Raw genomic sequence first — 24,375 nt, forward strand, 5'->3', positions numbered from 1 at the left:
AGTGTCAAGACATGAGTGAAGTGTGTGTAGATACACACACACACACACACACACGTGTGTTCAAGTTTCAAAAGGTTAAATTGTTCGAAATGACCCGTGTCCAATCTTGATGACGCTATATATTTACTTCCAAAGGCGTCCTTCATACTCCAAAATAATTGATGACCGCCCGAGTATGGACACTTTCCCTCCCCCTTTCCATGATGACGTTCGCGAGCGCAACCATTTTGGTATTTATTCAAATGAGCTCACCGTTTTGACCAATCGCCTTGCGAGCAGTTCTCTCAGAAGCCAATCGGAGGTCGTCACTGTGACTCACCAAATATGGAGCGACAACACCTTATAAGGAAACATTGTATCTCTTTATATGGAGGAAAGTAGATCCGCGCGGATGGATTCTGTATTTGTTAAGCGAAATATTTCCAGCAGCCGCAGGACCTGCTCCAGGGTTCTGATCCGAGTCGCGGCTCTGTGAGCGGGCGGAGCGGAGCCTCACTGCGGGGGAAGTTTTATCCACACTGGGTTGGACGGTTTACGCGTGTCCGGTGCGACCTAAGTGACCTGGCGGATTGATCGCGGCGGCGCTCTCCGTGTTTTCCTTTTAGAGCGAGCGGCCCGGGCTTCGGCAGCGCGGCGCGGCGGGGTGATGTGAGCTGCAAGCCGGTGTGAAGGCTCTCGGGGGATCGCAGTGGCTCGAGGGGAGGAAGAAGAGAGAGAGAGAGAGAGAGGAAAAAAAAGGGGGGAGAAGTTTGCTCGTTTTACTTTCGTTTCAATTTATGTTCTGATATTTCCTGTGTATATAACTACGGACGGCTGCTCGGCGTCTCATGAATAGGATGTTATCCAGCCCGGCTGGGTCGGCACTGAGCGGAAACGGATCAGCGGGCGCGGGTGCTGCGGCTCACGGCTCTGTGGTGCTCGGCGGCGGCGGCGGGCTGCGCGCGGGGCTCGCCCGGGCTGGACAGGCAGGGAGTACCGGGGCTCCGTTCCCTGGTGCTGCGGGACGTGTGGGGGAAAGCGCGGGGATGCTGGGAGGTAGCGGGCCAGGGATCTCTTCCAGACCGGGTGTCAGGCCCGGGAACGGCAGCGGGCTGAGCGGACTCCAGGCCGTCGCTCAGCCCGGGATAGGAGGAGGAGGACTCGGTGCAATACCCACCAGGTTTGACCGGGACAAAGAGGTCGGTGTCCCGCAGGTATGCAGCGCCTCGGACGCGGACTCTGAATCGGGAGACGAGGACGAACCGACTGGGTCTTCTGGGAGCACCAGGCGGGGAGTGAAGCGCGAGAGAGCCGAGATGGAAGGCGCTGCGCTCGGCCAGGAGGCCGGAGCTCCACCCGGGGGTTACGGGGTGATGAGCGGCGGAGTCGCCGGAGCAAAGCCGGGCAAAAAAACACGCGGTCGGGTCAAGATTAAGATGGAGTTCATAGACAACAAGTTGCGACGGTACACGACTTTCAGCAAAAGGAAGACGGGTATTATGAAGAAGGTGAGCTTTTTTTTTTTTTCTTTTCTCCCACCATGAGCAGCTCTGATCCCCAAACACTCCCAGTGGCAGAGACTTTAAACCCACACTTTCCAGTCTAGGATCCTGAACTGCTCAGTTCATTTAACCTTTAAGTGCTGTGTAAACACACTCTGGATGACTTGTGGGATGCGAGCAGGACTTTCAACTCCACATGAACTTTTTCTTTCTCTCTCTCTCTCTGCTGTAATGGAGAGGACACTGTTGCATGTCCTCTTCTGTGGCAAATGGTGGCTGGGAATTACAACAGACCCCACTGGCTGTCTGCTTTAAATAGAACACAGCAACTGACATTCTCTATTTCTGACCACCACCGCTCTTCTGTCTCTCTCTCACACACACACACACACACACACACACTGGCCTACATGAAGAGTCTCCTTAATCAATGGAGCTTAGCATGGGTATTTTTGGATGCCAGTCTTGCATGGTTACGATAACATTTGCGTCCTGGTTTGTCCTGACTGGTGATCAGCCTTCTCATCTCATCTCCTCTCATTATCTCATCTCATCTCATTATCTCTAGCCGCTTTATCCTGTTCTACAGGGTCGCTGGCAAGCTGGAACCTATCCTGGCTGACTACGGGCGAAAGGCGGGGTACACCCTGGACAAGTCGCCAGGTCATCACAGGGCTGACACATAGACACAGACAACCATTCACACTCACATTCACACCTACGGTCAATTTAGAGTCACCAGTTAACCTAACCTGCATGTCTTTGGACTGTGGGGGAAACCGGAGCACCCGGAGGAAACCCACGCGGACACGGGGAGAACATGCAAACGCCGCACAGAAAGGCCCTCGCCGGCCACGGGGCTCGAACCCGGACCTTCTTGCTGTGAGGCGACAGCGCTAACCACTACACCACCGTGCCGCCCTGTTACGAAAAGTTTCTCAGGAAAACTGAATAAAAGTAGTGGCCGTGTCAGCACTTCATTCCTGCACCTTCAGAGAGTCCACACATCTGCTTTGTGTTCTCGTGGATAAGGTCAGGTTTGATATGGATGCTGATCTAGGATGCGCTCCTTCATCTTAATTACTACAACACCGAACACATCCATCAATTCCTCTGCCAAGTCCTTTTCTGTTTCCAGCAGCGAGCGTGAGAATGGCTGGATTTACTTTTTTTTTTTAAAAAAAGACCACAAATTGCTATCAGGCCTTGTATGTGACTTGACAAACTAGTGTTCCTGCTTAGAGGCTGTACCTCACAGTGCCATGGTTGCACCTAATTTGTGTTCTTGGCAGCGATCCCAGTTGGGGCAGTCCTGGAAAGAGCAGGAAGTCAGTTAGGGTAATGCGTCTCACTCGTTTTCCTTCCGTTTTTCACCTCTGTAGGATGTTAGTGTTGATGCATAGACGCTGTAATTGGCATGCTGCACAACTGCTTAGGTTTGTCGTAGCGTTGTTTGCATTTGATGAGTGCTGTGGCCTGTAATGTAGCGTTCGGCCTAACTTGACCAAAATGCAAAATTCAGGTCTAATCCCCATCCCAGACAAAAGTGATTTACCACCTGTCCCAAGGCCTCTATATGTTGTGGAACAACTGTAGCCCCATTGACCTGTAGAAGGTCATCTGCCCTCGTTCCTCTGGTCAGCTGTCCAAACTGGTGTATGATGTCACTGCTGAAGGCTTCTGTAATGCAGTACTGTTCTCCAGTAGGGTGTGCGTGCGCGTGTTGGGCCACCTGCTAAATTGTTACTGCGTTCTCTTCACACGCCAACAGCCAGGCTGAATCTTTGTACTCCTGACTACCTCACAGTCCCCTAAATGTTCAGTCTGGGTGTATAGTCGTATTCTCACTGCCTGTTTGCATGCATGGAGGAACAGTAAAGCTGCACAACAAGGTGGCAGTCTGAAAAGTCTGTCCGGTGTTGCTGTGACACGTTTCTGGTAAACGGCCAAAAAAGTCAGGTTTTGGCCAAAATGCTTCCTGTAACGCTTTTGTTAGATAAGCTGTTTTAGGCACACTACTTATTTTTACAACGGTCTTGGTTAAAGATGATCTAAAACCTTACTTGCTGTAGTAAACTCGCATAATCCTAATTGCTGCAGTTTGTATTGACGCTCTGTCAATATGGAATGAAACTTTTATTTTAAATGCATCTTTCTGCTGGTTTTTTTTTTTTTTTACTACCTGTATGCGTTTTATGTAGACGTTGAAATATTTGATTGCATACAAAGTTCAGACTGTTCCCATTGCAAGCGAATGAAGCGCAGCACAGTCAAGCATGAAGTTTTTTTTTTTACCTTTTTTAAATTTATTTATTTTTGTGAGCCAGTATGCTGCATGACTTTGCACTGTCAACATTGGGACTTGTGTTGCATGCGTTTTTGGGACAACATGCACGTCCACATTTGTGGTCTTGCTAAACTTGAGCGCAAACATCACATTCTGTGTTTAAACTCATGAAATTGGCAACCGAGACTCTGTGTCCAAGAAACTGAACGTATTGTGTGTCTGGATCGGCAGATCACCCTTGCCCCTTTTCCACCAAAGCAGTTCCAGGGCTGGTTCGGGGCCAGTGTTTAGTTTGGAACCGGGTTTTCTGTTTCCACTGACAAAGAACTGGCTCTGGGGCCAGAAAAACCGGTTCCAGGCTAGTACCAACTCTCTGCTGGGCCAGAGGAAGGAACCGCTTATGTCAGCGGGGGGGCGGAGTTGTTAAGACCAACAACCAAAAGACCGTGAAAGATCACCATTTTTAAGCGATGAGAAGTAGCAGCTGTACAAACGCGAAGTCAGCCATTATTATTGTTGCTGCTGCTTCTTCCGTGTTTTTGCTTCGATATTCGCGCCAAGGTTTATGCAAGCGTAGCGACGTAACTGACGTATACAGCAACGTAATGACGTGGCTTCCCTTAGCACCGCGAGCTATGGAAAAGCAAGCTGGTTCTCAGCTGGCTCGCAAGTTGAACAAGTTGTGAACCAGCACTGGCCCCGAACCAGCCCTGGAACTGATTTGGTGGAAAAGGCTCCTCTTGACGCACGAGTGCCACCCGGAACACCTCGCCCAGCTCATTGCTTCATTACTGTAGACTTGCTGAAGCGTTTCAAGGGTCTCTGTTACTCAGTCCCCCTGGGATTTTGCGGGCCTTTTTTGTGATTGTTGCGGGCTAAAATGTCTGTTGCGGGGGGTTTTCTAAAAAATTGCAATGAAAGTTGCGGTGTTTTTTTAGGTTTTTGTTGTGATTACATTGCGGGAGGAAGTGAAAGTTGCGAGAAATTGTTGCGATTTTCTCTTTTTGTGATTTAAAATTGAGTGATATGTTAAATATTAAGTTATTACTGAAAAACTATTGATTAAAAAAAACAAACATACACTGAGAAATGGTCCTATAAACAACTTTACCAATATAAAAGATTACCAGGACTACAAAAATGCAGAAAAATAGGCTTTACTTATCCAAATGCACCTGTTGGTTCAAAAGTTAAAGTGCAGAGAACCTCACAGCACAACATGAAGTTACCTTAAAATATAATATAAATGCCTCAGCTTTCATGTAAGAAAATAAAAAACTATTAATACTAGTACTGTGTGCAGGCAGTCTCTCCTGAAGACTAAATTAAACAATAATTATAAACTAATACAATAAATGGCTCAGGCTTCATAGAAGAAAAAAAAACAATTTGAACAGAATCTCACAGTATGATGCTGAAGCTGCCTAAACAATGGAAAATAAAATACCATTTTGGCAAAAATGTTGGCATCCATTAATTTCTTGTATTAAGTAAAAAATAATGTAAAGTGCACACAGTCCTTCACTGTAAACATAACCCTTAAAGTAACAGAATTTAAGCCTACATAAACACTGACTCGCACATGCTGCTTCTCTTGAACGTATACACGGAAGTAAGGCGGAAGGTAGTTTGTCGACGACGCCAACGATTGGTCAAATTTGCGGGAAAGTTGCGGTGATTGGATACAATTGCAACACCGCCCTGAATTCACGGGGATTGGTTGAATTTGCGTTTAAGTTGCAAATCGCAACATTGTGAAATCCTGGAGGGTCTGGTTACTCACTCATTTTCTGAGTGATGCAGAATTTGCTGTTCGTTCTCTCTGTGTGCAAAATTGCAAATGTGCATGTTGTCACAACGCATGTCACCCAGGTCCTGATGTTGACCGTATGGCGTTACAAAGGTACTGACTCACGATAGTTCCTGCTCCTAATACACACGCATGACTGTTACATGTGCCATTTGTTCACAACAGGAACAGACTTGGACCTTTTGATCGCACCTTGTATTTGTCGCAGACTGGTTTCCTGAACATGACATGAGTTCTTCAGTTCCTTCCCAGTCACCGGATCTGAATCTAATAAAATATGGGCTGTATTAGAATGGCAGATTCACAGCCTCAAAAATCTTTTGGGCACGGAGTAACCAAAGCAAGACATTTGAGGACTGGGGTGTGGGTTTTTTTTTTTTGTAATCCTCACCTGTCAAGCTTGGGCGAGTCTGTACCTATGATGGCCTCGGTTTCCTGTTCTTGGCTTACCGGAGTGAAACCCAATGTGGTCTTCTGCCACTGTAGCCCATCCACCTCCATAGTTCAGTGTTTTGTACAAGCTGAGATGCTTTTCTGTTCATCGTGGCTGCAAAGAGTGATCGAGTTACTGTATGCTTTTTGGCAGCCTTCTGGCCACTAACCTCTTATCACAAAGGCCTTTCCACCCACAGAATGGTTTCTCAATCGTGTGGTGGTCCCACACCCCCACCGTTCTGTGTAAACTCTAAAGAGGAGACCGAGGGTGAGAGATTCCAAGGAGGTCAAAAGCGTTTGAAATATTCAGGCCAGCCCAGTATCCATGCTACTATCAGTCATGGAGATCACACTTTCTCCATTCTGCTGTTTGACCTCAACGTTTACCTGAAGCTCTTGACGTGTATCTGTATGAAATCAGTTTATTTGTTTATTGGGTATTACGCTGCTGCTACGTGATTGGCTGATTTTTAGATAACTACATGAATGAGGTGTACAGCTGTTCCTAAAGAGTGTGGGTGTGTGTACATAACCACCACATGTTTTATAGCCGTATTAGTGTGAAATGTAAACTAGACCCCCCCCCCCCCCCCCCCCCCCCAAAAAAAAAAAAAAGCAGAACAACTCTGGGGTTTTCAGTGGGTTTTGATGAATCCCAGCATTTACTTGATCTCAAATAGAACACCTTTGGTCCATGTATTGGAGATGATGCCGAACTTGTCACCTCAAGGGTTAATCAGTATGACTTCAATACATCACAAGCAGTCATGATCCAGTATGAAGTGGTTATGTAATCGGGATATGCTATATTTTTAGCCCTGAAAGCTTAACCTGTCTGAAAGTAAAGAGCAGATACTTTCCAAAGTGAACAATCACGATGGCTTTGCAAGCTGACCTTTGTTCAACACAAAGATCTGCCGGTGTGTAAAAGTGGAGCGCGCTGATGCAATGGCATTACTGCTATCAATTGGCTCTATGCCCACAATTTAGCTTTCCTGTATGACGAACCAAATGTAAATTCCATCTCAGCAGAAAAATGCTGTGTACCAGCAATATCAAGATGGAGTAATTTTCATTTTATTTCCCCTGCTGGCTCATAGTCAGCATTATTTTATTATGGAGTGAAAAGGAGGATCAGGTTTGATATGGAGCCAAGCTTGTGGAATTCTCAGTTCAGTCCGTCTTCGCTTTCAAAACCAACGTCACTCTGCTCTGACGGTTTGGAACATGGCACATGCAGTCTGAGGCTGCGTTGTGGCTCGAGTCAGTATTTTGTGGGCTGTTGATTGGTAGCATGTTCCTTATGGGAGGATTTTATACTCGGAGTTGGTGGTCCGTTAATAACAATGACACTAGCGCCTTTTACACAGCTTGTTCAAGGTGGGAAACTTGCGCCGCCTTTATTCCAAAATAAAATAAAGTTGCCCGAATGTGGAACGGGGAGTCTGTTCTGCCTCTGAGCTGGAGTGCTTGGTAACCAAGATGGAATCGATGCCTTTGTAAAAGGGACAGCTGGCACGGCAGAACAGGGGTGTGATGTTTCTGATGTTGACCTTTCCGAGACGGCATGAATTCAAATGTCTCATTCTAAGGTCTGCATGCCTTTCCTATTCAAATCGCTTCCTACTTCTTTTCACTTTCTCTTCCAACATTTTCTGACTGCACAGAAACTTTGCTTGTGTTTTTAAAGAGTAGTACACTCAAGTGCATGACTACCAAGAGTAGTGTAGGTATTTCCAGTACTTGTATACCAACACTACTTAACTGCTTGTTTCATGAGTCAGTCATACCAAGTAAAACAGCCATAATAGCTGCGTTTTCACTGATTTGTTGGGACATCAGATGTTTGGGGGAAATTTACATATGTAAAAGTAGCCTGGGTAATCTGTAAGGGTGGAATGACTGATATTATTAAAGAAAATGTGTTTTGAAGCAGTGTGTTGGATTGTCCGTGGTCTGATCTAGGGATGGCGAAAACTAAAAAAAAAATCTTGACCGACCACCGAGCCTCATTAGCCGGTTAAAGTCGGTTAACCTATGAGTTTAAAATTCTAGAATTGGAATTATTACAGGGATGCAAATGGCGCGCCTTTTGGCGGATGCCGCCCTCTCCACGGCTGAATTGCGCAGATCCGACCTTCCTTTCCCAAGGGGGTGCGTTGGAGCGTCCAACCACAACTTCATCAAAGCAAATTCTGCATATAAGCAAATGCCGCCACAGTCCACGAAACACATGAAGTACAAGCACGAGAAGAAAACAGCAAATCAGAAAGCCGCGCGCCCGCGCAAAATTTAATGTGCGCATTCTGATCTACTGATTGCGCAGCTTCCGCGCAAAGGCGCGCAGCCCCCCGATCCACTGCCCTCCTTTCACACCCCCCACGCCTCGCAACGGCACCCGCCTATTTAGTAATTTTAATACAGAATCCACCTTGAAATTACAATCGGACACTCCAACGCCCCCCGCCCCCCCCCCCCCCCCCCCAAAAAAAAAAAACAAAAAACAAACAGATCTGTGCGATTTTAAAAAAAAAAAAAAAAAAAAAGTCGGCATCTGCGCCTTTAGTTTGTGTGGAGAGATATGATCTGCAATAACATGCATTGTTGGCTACAGACTGAAACATACTTTCAGAATGCACTGGCCAAGGCAGGACTAAACTCCATGTGCCTTCTAATAATAAAAAAAAAACAAAAAAAAACAATAGTAATTTGTAAGCTAAAAAGCCGGTGTCTACACTTTTCTTTCACCGAGTGGCAGCTGGGCGGGACATGACTGAATGGGTGTTTCTGATTTGTCAGCTGTCTTTAACTGGGGCGGGACATGACTGAATGGGTGTTTCTAATTTGTCAGCTGTCCGCTCCAAAATCGGCAGCTTCAAAACGATTATTTTTTTTTTTTTTAACCGACAACCAAAAAAAATTAACCGGTTGACGTTGATTCGGTCAACCACCGGTCAAACGGTCATCGGTCAACATCCCTAGTCTGATCTGATGACTAATCATATTGTGAGTAGGGCTGGGGGCATTTAAATGACTTAATAGCTGATGTGAGTGAATTGACGCATGCTGTGTTTATCAGCTTGAAAATGCAAATTACTATTTTTGGTAAAACTATCATGTAAAAAAAAAATGTGAACAACTTTTTTAATAGGTCGGTACTTGACTGACCTTGGCAATAACCAATTTAAGATGCAGAAGGAATATGATTTAAAAAAAAATTAAACAAGAAATGATTCTAGTAAAGGGCGGCATGGTGGCGTAGTGGTTAGCGCTGTCGCCTCACAGCAAGAAGGTCCTGGGTTCGAGCCCCGTGGCCAGCAAGGGCCTTTCTGTGCGGAGTTTGCATGTTCTCCCCGTGTCCGTGTGGGTTTCCTCCGGGTGCTCCGGTTTCCCCCACAGTCCAAAGACATGCAGGTTAGGTTAACTGCTGACTCTAAGCCCATGTTTACATTAGACCGTATCAGCGGATCATCAGATTAACGTTTTTAAAACGATTCGCGTGCACACAGCAACACCAATGCACGATTTGCGTGCACACAATACCAATAGACGGATATGCTCGGCTCCGCAGGCATCCTGCGCTCCAAATCACTCCGCCCTGAACAGCGAGTGCCCTCTGGAGGGTGCGCACTCCGGCCCTGCGCAGCTCACAGAGCGCGCGAGTATAGCGCACGAGCAGTGATTTGGGACTGAGCCGCTGTGTGTGTGATCTCAGCGCATATCACTTACCACTTGCAAGTGGAAGGATGGCAAGCCTAAAGACAATCATAACTACACAATGGGCAGTATTTGCATCAGTATTTTCATACTTTTATACTCTTTAATGAAAGGTGATACAAGGCGGAAGTCCGCACCGTTTTTTAGCAGTCGCGTCACATGACCAACGCCAGCGAATCAGGAAGGTGGATGTCACAGTGACGTTGTCCAATGAGGACGCCAGCTAGAGCTCAGCACAGCGTATCCGCGTATCTCAATGTTTACACAGCACCGGACCAGACACGATCTGGATTGAATACGTGGACGCTGGCGGATTCCCGTTTCCAGGTGGTTTAATGTAAACGGACAGTGCATCCGCGAAGAAAACGAGACAGATACGGTCTAATGTAAACGTAGCCTAAATTGAGCGTAGGTGTGAATGTGAGTGTGAATGGTTGTCTGTGTCAGCCCTGTGATGACCTGACGACTTGTCCAGGGTGTACCCCGCCTTTCGCCCGTAGTCAGGTGGGATAGGATCCAGCTTGCCTGCGACCCTGTAGAACAGGATAAAGCGGCTACAGATAATGAGATGAGATGATTCTAGTAAACTGCATGACTGTGGTGTCAGTAATCTTAAACCGGACGTAAGCAGGCTTATGTAAAATTATGGGAGCAATTTTATTACATTGACCATGTCTAACTGTAATAAGAGGCTGAAACATCAGCTATTTTTAGTGTTGGTTAATTAGTATTGCTCTTATTAAGCAAGCAGCAGCTTTCAGTGGCTTTCATCAGTCAGATGCTATGCTACATATTTCCTCTGGCTTATTAAAATCTGGCAGTGACTGAAAGTGGTCTAACAAAGTCCAGCGTCAGTATCATGAATTCAAGTGCAAGTCTCTTGTTGTCCTCACAATTCCTGGCCTTGTAACCTTGACCCTGCCCTCTCGCACACTAATGACTTGTTCCTCCAGGCAAGCGTTGCTCCCTTCTCTAAAGTTGTTGACCCTGTCAAATGGTCAAGTATTTGTCAAAGTAAACAAGGCTCCGTATGCTAATGGGAGCTACCAAAAAACACAATACTGGGTGGGTTAAATCATGTACGTACTCATTTTATCATCACTACATGGTTTTCCCCAAAGCATTTTAACGTACCGGGCCCGATACGCTTGCTCTGCCTGGCGATACGCTTAGTCACTTTAGTTAAAATCCGATATGCTTAGATTTATACCGATACGTTAAATTTCCTACCCACAAGTAACTAGATATATAGAGCAAATAACAGATCCATTTACATATTGATTGATATTTGTGATAAACAAGCTGTCTTTCTTTCCCCCCAGTGTTTGTGTTGATTCTGTCAAAGTAATATGTCTGCGTGGTATGATGGAAACAAACTGTAATCTGTTGGCTATGTCAAGATCACGTGTTCAAACCGTCCAATAAAAATATCGAAAGAAAATGTCAGACATCCTGGAATTTTCCGATTCATTATCAGCGATCTCGTTGGCTGCCGATGTTGCCCCCCACCAGACGGACAAAGCCGACTGATTTTGATCACAAAAGTTTGACCTAGTCTATTATCATTTTGGCTTCAATCAGAGATTGGTTGACTAAACGTCAACAAACCCACGTGAGTGATGGCGCACAAAACCAGACAACTGTCACGACAACGAAAACGTTGTCAATTTTGATCACAGCGGCTGGCTCAAAAAGCACTCGCTGGACAATTTGATCCACATCAGCATGGATGACAGCGAGATGGACTATGAGAGGGTTCCCCAGCACTGGGCCAAGCAAAAGCCAAGGAGAATTAATCTGCTTTAAAGGAGTAGAAAACTTAATTCATTAGTTTGGGTTTGCAGAAAGATTATGTACTTATAAACACTCTCACGTAGTCTGGTTAACACCAGACCATATCACAAGTGAAATATGGTCTGGAATCCGCCTATTGAATTTCTCGTAGGGGAGGTGTGGTTTACGATTCGCAACGTCCAATAAACGGCCGTTGACAATGTCTATCATTTGGCGTATACGTAGCCCATGGCCAATCATGGCAGTTGTACCCGGTGACGTAGTTAGAGCGACGAAGAGGCGAAGAAGAGAAGGAAAGAGAAAGAGAAGGCAAAACAAAAATAGGAAAACAATGGCACCGAACGATTACTGCCGTTTGTGCAAGACAAATATGAGAGAAGCTGGTTTGGTTAGTTTGGTTCGTATCGCCCGCCGCCATGTTAAATGTGATCCGTAAACAGTCCCAAATAAACTACAAGCTTCCGTTTGTCGAGTAGTACGCGTCACCGTCTTTCCACCCCTCCCCACTCTCTGATTGGCTCCCTAACTCAGGCGAGCCTTTAGACCATAGTTTCCATGCTGTCTTTTCAGATCGGAACGATTGTGCAAAGCAGCATGGGATTTCCCAGGCTAACTCTCACGAAGTGAAGTTGTCCAAATGTGTCAAATATAGCATAATTTCAAATAATCATATAAGCATTTTTGGCAGTGTGATGTCACCGGGATCCATTTAACAAAAGAAGGCTCCGGATTATTCTTTTGTTAGAGTCACAGTGACCTCACACTGCCAAATACGCTTATTGTTATTATTCGAAATTATGCTACATTTGACACTTATTAACAAATTCTCTTCATGAATGTAAGTACATAATCTTTCTGCAAACTTAAATGTATGAATTAAGTTTTCTTTTCCTTTAAATATGTTTTAATCTTAATCTAGTCCATTTAATAAAGTGACAAAATTTTAAACTTTATAATGTGCAGTTGCGGCAGCACGGTGGTGTAGTGGTTAGCGCTGTCGCCTCACAGCAAGAAGGTCCTGGGTTCGAGCCCCGTGGCCGGCGAGGGCCTTTCTGTGCGGAGTTTGCATGTTCTCCCCGTGTCCGCGTGGGTTTCCTCCGGGTGCTCCGGTTTCCCCCACAGTCCAAAGACATGCAGGTTAGGTTAACTGGTGACTCTAAATTGACCGTAGGTGTGAATGTGAGTGTGAATGGTTGTCTGTGTCTATGTGTCAGCCCTGTGATGACCTGGCGACTTGTCCAGGGTGTACCCCGCCTTTCGCCCGTAGTCAGCTGGGATAGGCTCCAGCTTGCCTGCGACCCTGTAGAACAGGATAAAGCGGCTACAGATGAGATGAGATGAATATGCAGTTGCCTTACTTTTATTTTCAGTGCATCTTAGTTATACATTATATTACGGTAATTGCATCAAACATTCTAAATCATTAGTTATAGTAATACAGCAACTTATTTTAAGGTGGCAGTTCTTTGGGTTCAGATCCCTTTGTGATCAACAGGAGGTCATGATGATCGATTCCCTTCATTGGATTTCATGCACATTTTTGTTACAACACTACCTGATCATAGATAATTAAGGGATCCCCGTAGATTTTCAATCTATCATATACCTAAGGAATCTATAACAAAACAGTTTAACTTGCATGTTGAACTTTTTAAGGTGAAAGTTCAAATGTGTATACGTTAATACCATTTAGGTCAGAAGTCATTGAAACGCTGGTAAAATCTATCCTATAATCGTGTATCTAAAACCTCTGAGCATCTATATTTTTCAAAAAATTTATTTAATTAAAAAAAAAAATTTAAATGGCCCCGGACCCCACCTAGTTTCGCTTCACACCTTTGGTGCGCGCTGTTGGCGCTCAATTGTCTGTGTATTATCATGCCAGAATTTAGGGCTTTAATTTTTTTCTGGAGAAAACACTGCACTAGGCTGATTCAATTGAAAGTGTTGCTACTCCTGTTAGTGTATCATGAGTGCGTCACTGAGCGAACGAGTCTGTTATTGCTCTGTGTCGTCCTGTTGCAGGAAGCAGCTCATCAGCCATGTCGTAGCCACAGTGAATTGGTTTGAAATGCCTACAGGCTTTTGGTTTAGACATGATGTAATGTAGTGCTGAAGAAATGATGAAGGCACTGTACAGGCATCTGTTTTTCTTCAGTGTTCAGTAGGGTAAAGTTTGCAGGTGCCTGCCAACCAGATCGTTACTTTATTTTTTTTAAATTCCTCTGTACAATCTAGTTTATGTTGACACTGGCTTGGTCATGTACCCTGTCCACACTAGGGATTTTGTACCGATACGATACTACTTTTGTTCCGCAACACCTGTCCACGCTAGCAACTATACCGGTACTGTGGCGGTATAACTGTATCGGTACGAAACCCACAAATGTATGGGTTTCGTACCGGTACAGTATCTGTCAGGGTTTCCCATACATAGACCGTTGTGTGGCACTGCGCCACACAATGGATTCCTAGCGCCACACAATCAGACTCATGATTTTTAAAAAAAAAAATTCCGTTGCGTATCGTTCTGTTCATTCACAGTGCTCTTTCTTCTCGTTCGTGCGTGCAGACGGAGAGGCGTGCTAATTAAAAATAACCAGGGATGAGAATTTTCTGCCGATCGGCGGATTTCCGACTTTTTCAGACCAAAATGATCGTTTTTGAGATTGATGTAAACCCATTGAGAAATTCTCGGGTGGGGATGTATGGTTAACGATCTGTGGTCACCTTTTAATGCAGACATCCCAAGTGTTCAGGGAGTCTCCTGCATATTGATAGCGGCTCCCTGATGCCCGCACATTGGAGAATTTCTCCTGGAATCTAGAGCAAGCGCGTGCACGCGAAACATTGTCTGCATCGCACATATGACTGAGTGCGCGAGAGAGAGCGCATGCTAGACAAAGAGCATCCTGATTGGGTTACTCAGCAAAATAAGCCAATCAGCTTTCAGTGTGGGCGGGCTTCTCTTTTCTCGAGGATCGAAGTTTTCAGTTGAGTCAGTGCGGCCTACAGGATCGGCATGGCAGAGAGCGCGCGTCCCAAAAAACCAAAATACAAAACCCACTTCACCTCAGATTACACAAAAGAATCTCCCTGTCTAATAAGGGTCAGTAATAATGACCGTTTCACGCGATGTACTGTTTGCAGCAGTGGTTTCAGCATTGCCCATGGTGGCTTAAATGATTGCAAAGGACATGTTGAGGTGAGGAGTGTCAGTTCATGTGCATTATATTTAGTTCTACAACAGGCTGTCATGAAAAGACCAAACTTATTGAAGATTTCCGTAAAGTAACAATGTATGAATATACATCATTTTATATATATATATATCAAATACACGTCATATATAAGTGTATCTTTTTATAAATGGGGTTAGCTTATCTAATGTAGCATGTTGGGGAGAATCATAGCATCATATCTATATTTCTGATAAAATTTTAGGTATGATACCGTGTATAACTCTCCTACTTATTGCTCATTTCATAGGGGGACGGAATTGCTGGCATGTGCCGCGCGGGAGCGTCTGCCCAAACTTTAGGCTGAGATGAACTTGTAGTTTTTGATTTAAAAAAAAAAAAAAAAAAATTCCAATATGTAATGCTAATTGTACATGCCTGTTCTTTAATTCAAAATCACCATCTTGATCTTCAAATTGACCGTATGGTATCTGTATTACATTACACAACATCCTGTCCAGATAAATCCTAGTTAGTACACACAACAGTTGAAAGGGAAGTGATGAGTGATGTTGAATGTTGCCTGCTTAATTGAGGTATTTCACCTGACGTCACAGGGTCACGTGACGCCCCGGTGTCCGCCATTTTGAACGTCAAGCTACATACTAACGCTGCAGACAGAGAGGGAGAACCGACTTGGAAAAAAAAACGTGTTACAGACACCTAGAATAGATTAATTTGTCAGTAAGCACTCTATAAATAACCATGGTGTTTGCTTGTTGTGCTGTGGGCTGCCGCAACAGACGGACAGCGTGCAGGACGCTCCTTTTACCGGTTTCTAGTGATGGGAATTTCGGCTCTTTTTCGGGAGCCGGCTCTTTCGGCTCCCAAACGGCTCCTGAGATTTTATTTTTGATTTAATTGCTGCAATTAACTAGTTAATTAATGACATTATTATTTATATTTTATCAATAGGATGTTTTCCATTTTATTTGTTAGTTTTTGTAGCCATTGTAAAGCTTTGTAAAGTATAGCAGTGTAACAATGTTCTAGCTATAGAAATAAAACTTACTTACCAATTAATAAATTATTTTCTCACAAACATAACGCAAAACTGTTATATTACCAATATAAAATACACAGCTGATTTTCCCCTCCTCAGGGGCCTCACAGACTCCTCTCCCCTGCGCTCCACAGCTTTAAGCATTACACCAGTTTTCGTATTTTCGCAGCTGTGAATGACCTCAACCGCCCCAACCAAAAGAAGTAGGCGTACACCATGCTACTTTTTTTTCCTTTGAATAGTAATCGACAACACAAAGATGCAATCGGACAGCAACTTTTTTTGTGAAAGTCTCTCTCTCTGAGGCACCTAAGGACAAAAAACTAATTCGGCTCCCACCGAAGAGCCGGCTCCCGTCATTCACTTCAAAGAGCCGGCTCTTTGAACCGGATCGTTCGCGACCGACACATCACTACCGGTTTACTACTGACCCAGACAAGAGGGCCAAATGGATTGCAGCTGTGAAGAGACAGGATTAGGAGCCAACAGAGTACTCCAGACTTTGCAGTGATCATTTCATTTCAGGTTAGTTTCTCAGTTAACGCAATTTTGATAAAATATATAGCAAAAAGTAAATGGGTCAGTGTTTGTTAACCCATCTGAGCAGTGAAACAAGGCAGTGTTAATTTGTCTAGGGTTGCATGTAGCAGACATCAAACATAAAACGCAATAACCGAGGCTAGAAAGAAACGGGACACAGAAATAAACAAACAGGGCTCCATACCAAGGCTGGGTACAGTGTTTGTGATAAAAGACAGATCCAATTTAACACGAATCACAGCTTACTTTCTTGTTAAAATGTGCAAAGGTCTCCACCATCTCATACCGCCTTGCACTGAAGGACTTAAGCGTGCCGTCCAAAATGGCTGCGTCACGTGACTTGGTCACGTGGGTGAAATACCTCAATATGCAAGACCTCCTGCTACCATGATAACATCAGAAGAAAGCTTAAGAGAATTATATGATAGAACTTTTTTCTGGTTTGCACTTCATTTTAAAGGATTAGAGCAGGGGTTTTCAAAGTGTGGGAGAGTCAGCCCCCCCTCGGAGAGCAAATAAACAACAGCGCCCCCCCTTACAATTTTTGTTGTTGCTATACTTAATGTTCCATTCATATTTTTTAAAAAATGGTTGTACACATTTTTTTCTTTTTCAAATTTTAAACATCTGTGCTTTTTAAAACATCTTGTTTTACACATTTTAAACATCCCATAGCATCGTTAGCTAGCATCTCTTGGCAGACAACACACTGTGGCAGTGGAGCATCTTCAGATCCAGTCCATGAAAATCCAAACTTTAAATAATCGTGGTCATACTTCCTTCTTTTTCCAGTCCCCCAGGATTCCGCGGGCCTTTTCTGTGATTGTTGTGGGCTAAAATGTCTGCTGTTGCGGGGGGTTTCCAAAAAAATTGCGATGAAAGTTGCGGTGTTTTTTAGGTTTTTGTTGCGATTACATTGCGGGAGGAAGTGAAAGTTGCGAGAAATTGTTGCGATTTTCTCTTTTTGTGATTAAAATTGAGTGATATGTTAAATATTAAGTTATTACTGAAACTATTGATTAAAAAAACAGAAATGGTCCTATAAACAACTTTACCAATATAAAAGATTACCAGGACTACAAAAATGCAGAAAAATAGGCTTTACTTATCCAAATGCACCTGTTGGTTCAAAAGTTAAAGTGCAGAGAACCTCACAGCACAACATGAAGTTACCTTAAAATATAATATAAATGCCTCAGCTTTCATGTAAGAAAAAAAAACCTATTAATACTAGTACTGTGTGCAGGCAGTCTCTCCTGAAGACTAAATTAAACAATAATTATAAACTAATAAAATAAATGGCTCAGGCTTCATAGAAGAAAAAAAAACAATTTGAGCAGAATCTCACAGTATGATGCTGAAGCTGCCTAAACAATGGAAAATAAAATACCATTTTGGCAAAAATGTTGGCATCCATTAATTTCTTGTATTAAGTAAAAAAAAAAAAAGTGCACACAGTCCTTCACTGTAAACATAACACACTTTCAGTGTTGCCAGATACTGCTGACGTTTTCCAGTCCAAATTATGTTCAAAACCCGCCAAAATGCACTTGAAATCGTCCAATCTGGCAACACGACGCGCATGCTGCTTCTCTTGAACACACGGAAGTAAGGCGGAAGGTAGTTTGTCGACGCCAACGATTGGTCAAATTTGCAGGAAAGTTGCGGTGATTGGATATAATTGCAACACCGCCCTGAATTCACGGGGATTGGTTGAATTTGCGCTGGAGTTGCAAATCGCACCATCCTGGAGGCTCTGTTTTTTTGCTTGGCCCAGACTTTGTCTCCTCACTCACTGTAGCTTTAGGTACTAAAAACCGATCCATTTTGTCGCTCACTTTGCACCCCCCCTGAAGAACTCTGGCGCCCCCCAGGGGGGGTGCGCCCCACACTTTGAAAAGCCCTGGATTAGAGTATTCAAAGACATGAATAGTAAAAATGCAGAAATATAATACTGTAGAGCTCGTTTATATTAAAAGGTGCATTGATTTTTTTTTTGAAATCATCAAATGTGAATTGATTTAAAAACAAGTCTCTTGTACCATATTAATCATTTTCACCTGGCAGTCCACCAAGAAGGGGAATTTATTTCCAAATACATTGCAACTTTTTGCTGATAAAATTAATGGTTTTGGGGTTAAAAAAAAAAAAAAGCCAAAAATCATTAGCTCCCTGCCCCTGGGCCCCGCTGGGTGCCTGCAGCCCCCAAACCCCTGGCTTTTTTCAGACTTTAATATTTTTCATTCTCATCCCTGAATAACGCAGCCTTCCCGATTCGCCTTCCGACCCCTTATTTTAAAAGGTAGCCTACGTCGTGCTCGTGATGAGCTTTATCATAGCCTTCTTGGCTTACAGGAAACAGACATCCCTGAGTCAGGCTATAAACCAATTTTGATGCATACAGTAGCAGCTTGACGCGAGGAACCGGCCTTATTGCATTATCCCGTTCATCCCGCTTCAGCGTTCATGCAAGTTTATTAATAATGGCTTGACATTCACAATAAATAAGGATTTCCCACTAGCCTAAATAAAATGTTATACTCGCAGGGATGCCTAGTTGATGCTATCTGAAGCATAAAATCTGAATATTTTAAGAAACATCTTTATTAGCTTTATTGGCGAAGTAGATAAACCATCACTGCACTGGATTTCTCAGCTGTGAATAGGGTAAGCCCATAGAAATTCCGTATTCCTTTATTTTTTTGATGTAATGGAAATTTAGTGCTTTGATGAAGAAAATGTACTTTATCCATAGATTAAAACAGACCTCAGGAATAGGCTCCAAGGGGAACACCTGGCAGCCTGCTTACGAATCTCCATAAATGGTCCCGAACCCAATGACTTCCCTTACGATAGGGCACTTGAGGTCCCCCCCCCCCCCCCCAGGAAGCCACGCAGAATTAAATGTTCTGATAGGGCATGCAGGCTTTGCACCAATTAGGGTAATGCTTTTTCATTATTGTTAGTTGCCTTGGTGTTACCTTAAGTGGTTTCCTACATCTAATTGATATTTTACTTTATTTTGTTACATTATACTATTTATTTCATTTTAGTATTGGTTGAGGTAAGTGTTAAGTTCAATATTTTAAAATAAAAACCTCCAGCTTGTTTTTTGCAATTTATTCCTTGAATGTCAACTAAAGAATGATTGAAAGATTGACGCAAAAAACTAAACTTCAATTTTGGTGAGTAATTTTCATCAATTTAAAAGGCAGGTTTTCCACCAACATCAAGTCCAGCAAACTAATGGCCTGCCCTGTAATGTAAAGTTGGGTCGAGGAATGAAACCAGGCAGGGTTCTGGTAAAAATAGTTTTAGCTGTCTTCTCTTAAAGAACTTGAATTTAGATTGAACTGAATAATCTCAAATGCTTCTTGTAGCTTTAAAATAGTCCCAGCAGGTGACTCTGAAGAAAAATACTGTGTGTTTGAACACCGCCTGCTGTAAACACTTTGCATACACCCCAATGACCGACTCAACCGACCGCCACGACACCACCGCACACGATTCCCTCATCGGCACAGTGGAGCACCACAAATTGCTACCTGGTCTGTGGGAAACACTGTCGGTACTGTAGCGCTTCGCTGTAGTGTGGACAGATGAAGCGGTTCTGTATCGATACAAATATAACGCGCATGCACAAAGTCACACACCTCAATCGATGTCTTTGCTGAATAAAATAGTGAAGAACGGAGATTCGTTTTCTTTGTTTCTCAACTGCCTCGCGCGTTTTATACGATTTGACTGAATAAATGACCACCAGAAATACAGACTGTACATCGACAACAAAAAGCGCACACGTTGTTTTATCCGCCATATTCTCGGAAGGAAGTTACTCGGTAACCACGGAAACATTTCGCGCACGCGTATTTCAACTACCGTGAAAGAAAACCGCAAACATTTCTCGCTAGTGTGGACAGATGCACTAAACTGTACCGGTATACTTTGTATCGATACAGTTATACCACTATCATACCGGTATAAGTGTGAACACAGCATTAATGTCCTCTTTTCTGATCCAAGTCAAAGCACATCCTTTATCAGCAGAGTTAATTATGCTCTCGGAGGAACAGGGTCCGTTTCAGAAACTGGTCTCTCATTTGGGACATTATGGTCAAAAAATAAATTTTCTTATTTAACTTTATTATTATTATTATTATTATTATTATTATTATTTATTTATTTTTATTTTTTACATTTACCTAACTCTCAATGTTTTTGTCATGTTTAATAAGAAAGTCTCTTGCTTTATCTGGCCTCCACTGTGGAAGATATTTTTGATTTACAAAAGCAATTTAATTATAAAATTGATTTACATATAAAATAACTACATCATGAAGAATTAAAGCCCCTCCTTCACAGATGAGTGAAAATATTGAATAAATTTCCTCTTTTTGATTGCTTGGGTTAAAAATGCCAAGTTATGATGACCTGAATTGATGATTCACTTAAATACAAATAATGATGGGCGGCACGGTGGTGTAGTGGTTAGCGTTGTCGCCTCACAGCAAAAAGGTCCGGGTTCGAGCCCCGTGGCCGGCGAGGGCCTTTCTGTGTGGAGTTTGCATGTTCTCCCCGTGTCCACGTGGGTTTCCTCCGGGTGCTCCGGTTTCCCCCACAGTCCAAAGACATGCAGGTTAGGTTAACTGGTGACTCTAAATTGACCGTAGGTGTGAATGTGAGTGTGAATGGTTGTCTGTGTCTATGTGTCAGCCCTGTGATGACCTGGCGACTTGTCCAGGGTGTACCCCGCCTTTCGCCTGTAGTCAGCTGGGATAGGCTCCAGCTTGCCTGCGACCCTGTAGAACAGTATAAAGCGGCTAAAGATAATGAGATGAATAATGATACATTTTTGGTATTTGATATGGTGAAATGGGACTCAATAGATAAATCAAGAACACACCGGAAAGATGAGAATAACGGTGATGGTAAAAGAACAGCGACTGTACCGGCTGAAGGTCACACGGGTCTCTGCTGTGGCGTGCGAGCAACGAGACATCACTACCGGACGGAGCGCGAGGCGGGGGCGGGGCAAAATGACTGGCTGTAGATTCTATCAAAAGTTCGATCTAAATTGACCATGGTTGCAAAATATTGGCCAAAAATACGCAAACACTAAAATATGAAAGTAAGATGAAAGACACATTCTATTGACTGTCAAAACTCACCTTTTCAGTGATAATGTCCGAACAGATCACCCGCGTAACAGACTGCAAATGGAAGCACGATCAACTTCTAACTGTTGGAGTGGAAAATTCCATTCTACACATGCAAATTGTTAATGTGTGTCCTTCCCTGCACACAAATAACACGCTACGGTAAAAAATAGACCACAACTCATTTTATAGCTCAGAAATTCATACAAGACCAGCTACCATCGTAACATATTCTGTAAGAAACATTCTATACCTAACTTTCAGCTTGCGTTTTAAAAAACAATCACAAATTTATAACTAAATTTTTATATGGCGTAGTGATTAAGTTACTACTTTTGGTGAGGTAGTGACCTCGACCCTGAGGCTTTCCGTTTAGATCAAAACACGATTGTATTGGTTTTGGGTCTGCGGAAAATGGAGTTACAACGGTGATCAAATATTTTGCATGATGTTTTATTATGGTTATGATTATTCTGTGAGCGCACCAATCCTTAGGTGTATAAAGTTACGACTTAAAATACAATTAGTGATAACTGTAGACTTTTCAGTGGACTACAACCTTTTTAAAGGAACGCGATGTCAACCATTTATCATGTCCCAGATCAAGCCGCCATTTTTCCACAAATTTGCAGAATATTTGCCAAATTCTGAAGAGTATTCACATCAAAGATTTAGTTTTATCTGTATTCATTTTATTTCAAATTAAAGCCAACATCACCATTCAAAACCGTATAGTTTCTTGACGGAGTATATTTAAAGGGGTACCCCCACAGTACCCAGTTTCTGAAACAGATCTATCTATCTAGCGCAGCATCATCTTTTAATGAGGGTATACTCCTTCTACTTGTGCTGCACTGTTTGCCTTTCGAACCATAAAAGGTGAACATTTGTGCTCTTAAAGATGATCCATTATACCCCTTTCCATGAGTTGATGCAGTTCACTGAGGTCTTAATGAAATGTTTGACATGCTTTGGTCAAAATACTACAGGGAAAAGGCACCACCGCTTCCTTCTCACCCTGTCTAAGGGCCTGGTCCCATAACACTGATAACTAGACCTATGACTATGCCTGAATGTAGTTCCAGTCTGGAGCAGTTGCACCACAACTATCTCAGTTGGTCCTGCCACTCGGGTAAATATAGAGGATGTGCAGTCATGTGATCCGTCCGTGCTTACTCCGCCATATTGGACGGCATCAGGATTGTTTACCTTGCGCGAGCGTAATGGATCCAGGGAGTAATCCCCAAGAAAATTCAGAAAATACCCCATCTACATCGCGCGATAACTTGTCTAAGTTTGTTCAGCATCTTGAAGGTGACGTGAGGCAGCGTTACGTGGAAAAATGTTCCAGGTTGGGGATTGCAGATCCGTACAACTTGCCGCAATCCTTGTTCAGGGAAATTCGGAGCTGCGGTGCCGGCGATTTGCCCGATCTGGCCTACCACGACATTTACAGTTTTCTCGTTAATCGTGAATCGTGTTACACTGGCAAAGCCCTCAAGCTTACAAGAGCCTGGAAGCTTATAAATATTTTGTTGCGGGATGGGTATCCCAACTATACCCCTGGAAGGTTCCGAAGAAGGAAATCTACTTGATAACCTCACGGGTAAGTGGCATTAAGGCGTTTATCATAAAGAGACTATGCAGGACGTTTTATCGTAAGAATGTTCGAAATCTAAACTCAGTTCTAGATAATGACAGGGTTGTAAATATGTATGCTTTTGTCTGAAAAAAAAATCACAAATCGCCGCTATCAATCCGAAAATCAACTTAACAGATGTACTAGGAGTATTGAATTAGAAGATTACACCTACCTGATATGAAGTGTTCACTACAAATTCGGCTGGTAGAACTGGGGTACCAGTTTTCTCTTCGCACAGCAGACACCCATTTTGCGCGTCTCTCCTCGTCTGCGGGGAATCTGTAAAATGACAGGCCCTCCTTTTGGCCCTGTCTATTGGTACAACCAAATGCTGAACAAGATATAACCATTCTCGAAAGATCTACTCCCACACACTTGATAATTAGAATGGGTTCGTCTAAGTTCTATGCGCAGCCATGCCGTCCAAGATGGCAGATAAACAAATATCACGTGACCTCGTGACGTCACGTGCACGCTGTCTATACGTGGTTGTTGCGGGAGAATGTAGCAGTCGTATGCTGTTTTGTGTGCAAACCCAGTGCACTCAGCAGCACATGATGGCTGACCAGTGACTGCAAGGAAGAGCTGCTTTTGACGTTCCTCTTCGCTTCTATGGAGCTTCTCCTCCATAATGCAACAAGGATGTACAAAGATTCCCAGGAAAAAATAACATGTGCTCAATGTTCCATGTAAACAATTACCTGATTGGTCAGATGTTTTCTCGAATCAGGAAAAATCGCTCCAGGAGCAAGCTCGTCGATCCTGATAAACCCCAGGCCTGGGCTGTAGGTATCATTATTGGCCTGGTGTGACCACCAACCACATAAACTGACCTTATTTATAGTTGTAGTTAGTTATCGGTATTATGGGACCGGGCCCTAAACAGCCCTGTTTAAAATGCCTGATTAAGGCTACGTTTACACAGACCGTATCTGTCTCGTTTTCTTCGCGGATGCACTGTCCGTTTACATTAAACCGCCTGGAAACGGGAATCTGCCAGGGTCCACGTATTCAATCCAGATCGTGTCAGCTCCGGTGCTGTGTAAACATTCAAAATACGCTGTGCTGAGCTCTAGCTGGCGTCTCATTGGACAACGTCGCTGTGACATCCACCTTCCTGATTCGCTGGCGTTGGTCATGTGACGCGACTGCTGAAAAACGGCGCGGACTTCTGCCTTGTATCACCTTTCATTAAAGAGTATAAAAGTATGAAAATACTGCCCATTGTGTAGTTATGATTGTCTTTAGGCTTGCCATCCTTCCACTTGCGA

General features: G+C 43.6%; 1 protein-coding gene across 3 annotated transcripts in view; it reads left to right on the top strand.

The window, feature by feature from the left end:
* The first annotated feature begins 388 nt into the window (after positions 1–388).
* srfb (serum response factor b) overlaps positions 389–24,375 on the top strand; it is a 75,980-nt gene continuing 51,993 nt past the window's right edge. For 2 of the 3 annotated variants that reach the window (XM_060926220.1, XM_060926218.1), the window contains exon 1: positions 390–1,487. In XM_060926220.1, the coding sequence (XP_060782203.1) occupies positions 828–1,487 (660 nt within the window). In that variant the 5' untranslated portion in view covers positions 390–827. Of the gene's footprint in view, positions 1,488–24,375 lie in introns of all 3 variants that reach the window. The other variant, XM_060926219.1, reaches the window with a different exon arrangement.

This window comes from Neoarius graeffei, chromosome 7 (genome assembly GCF_027579695.1).
Source record: "Neoarius graeffei isolate fNeoGra1 chromosome 7, fNeoGra1.pri, whole genome shotgun sequence".
Lineage (NCBI taxonomy): Eukaryota > Metazoa > Chordata > Actinopteri > Siluriformes > Ariidae > Neoarius > Neoarius graeffei.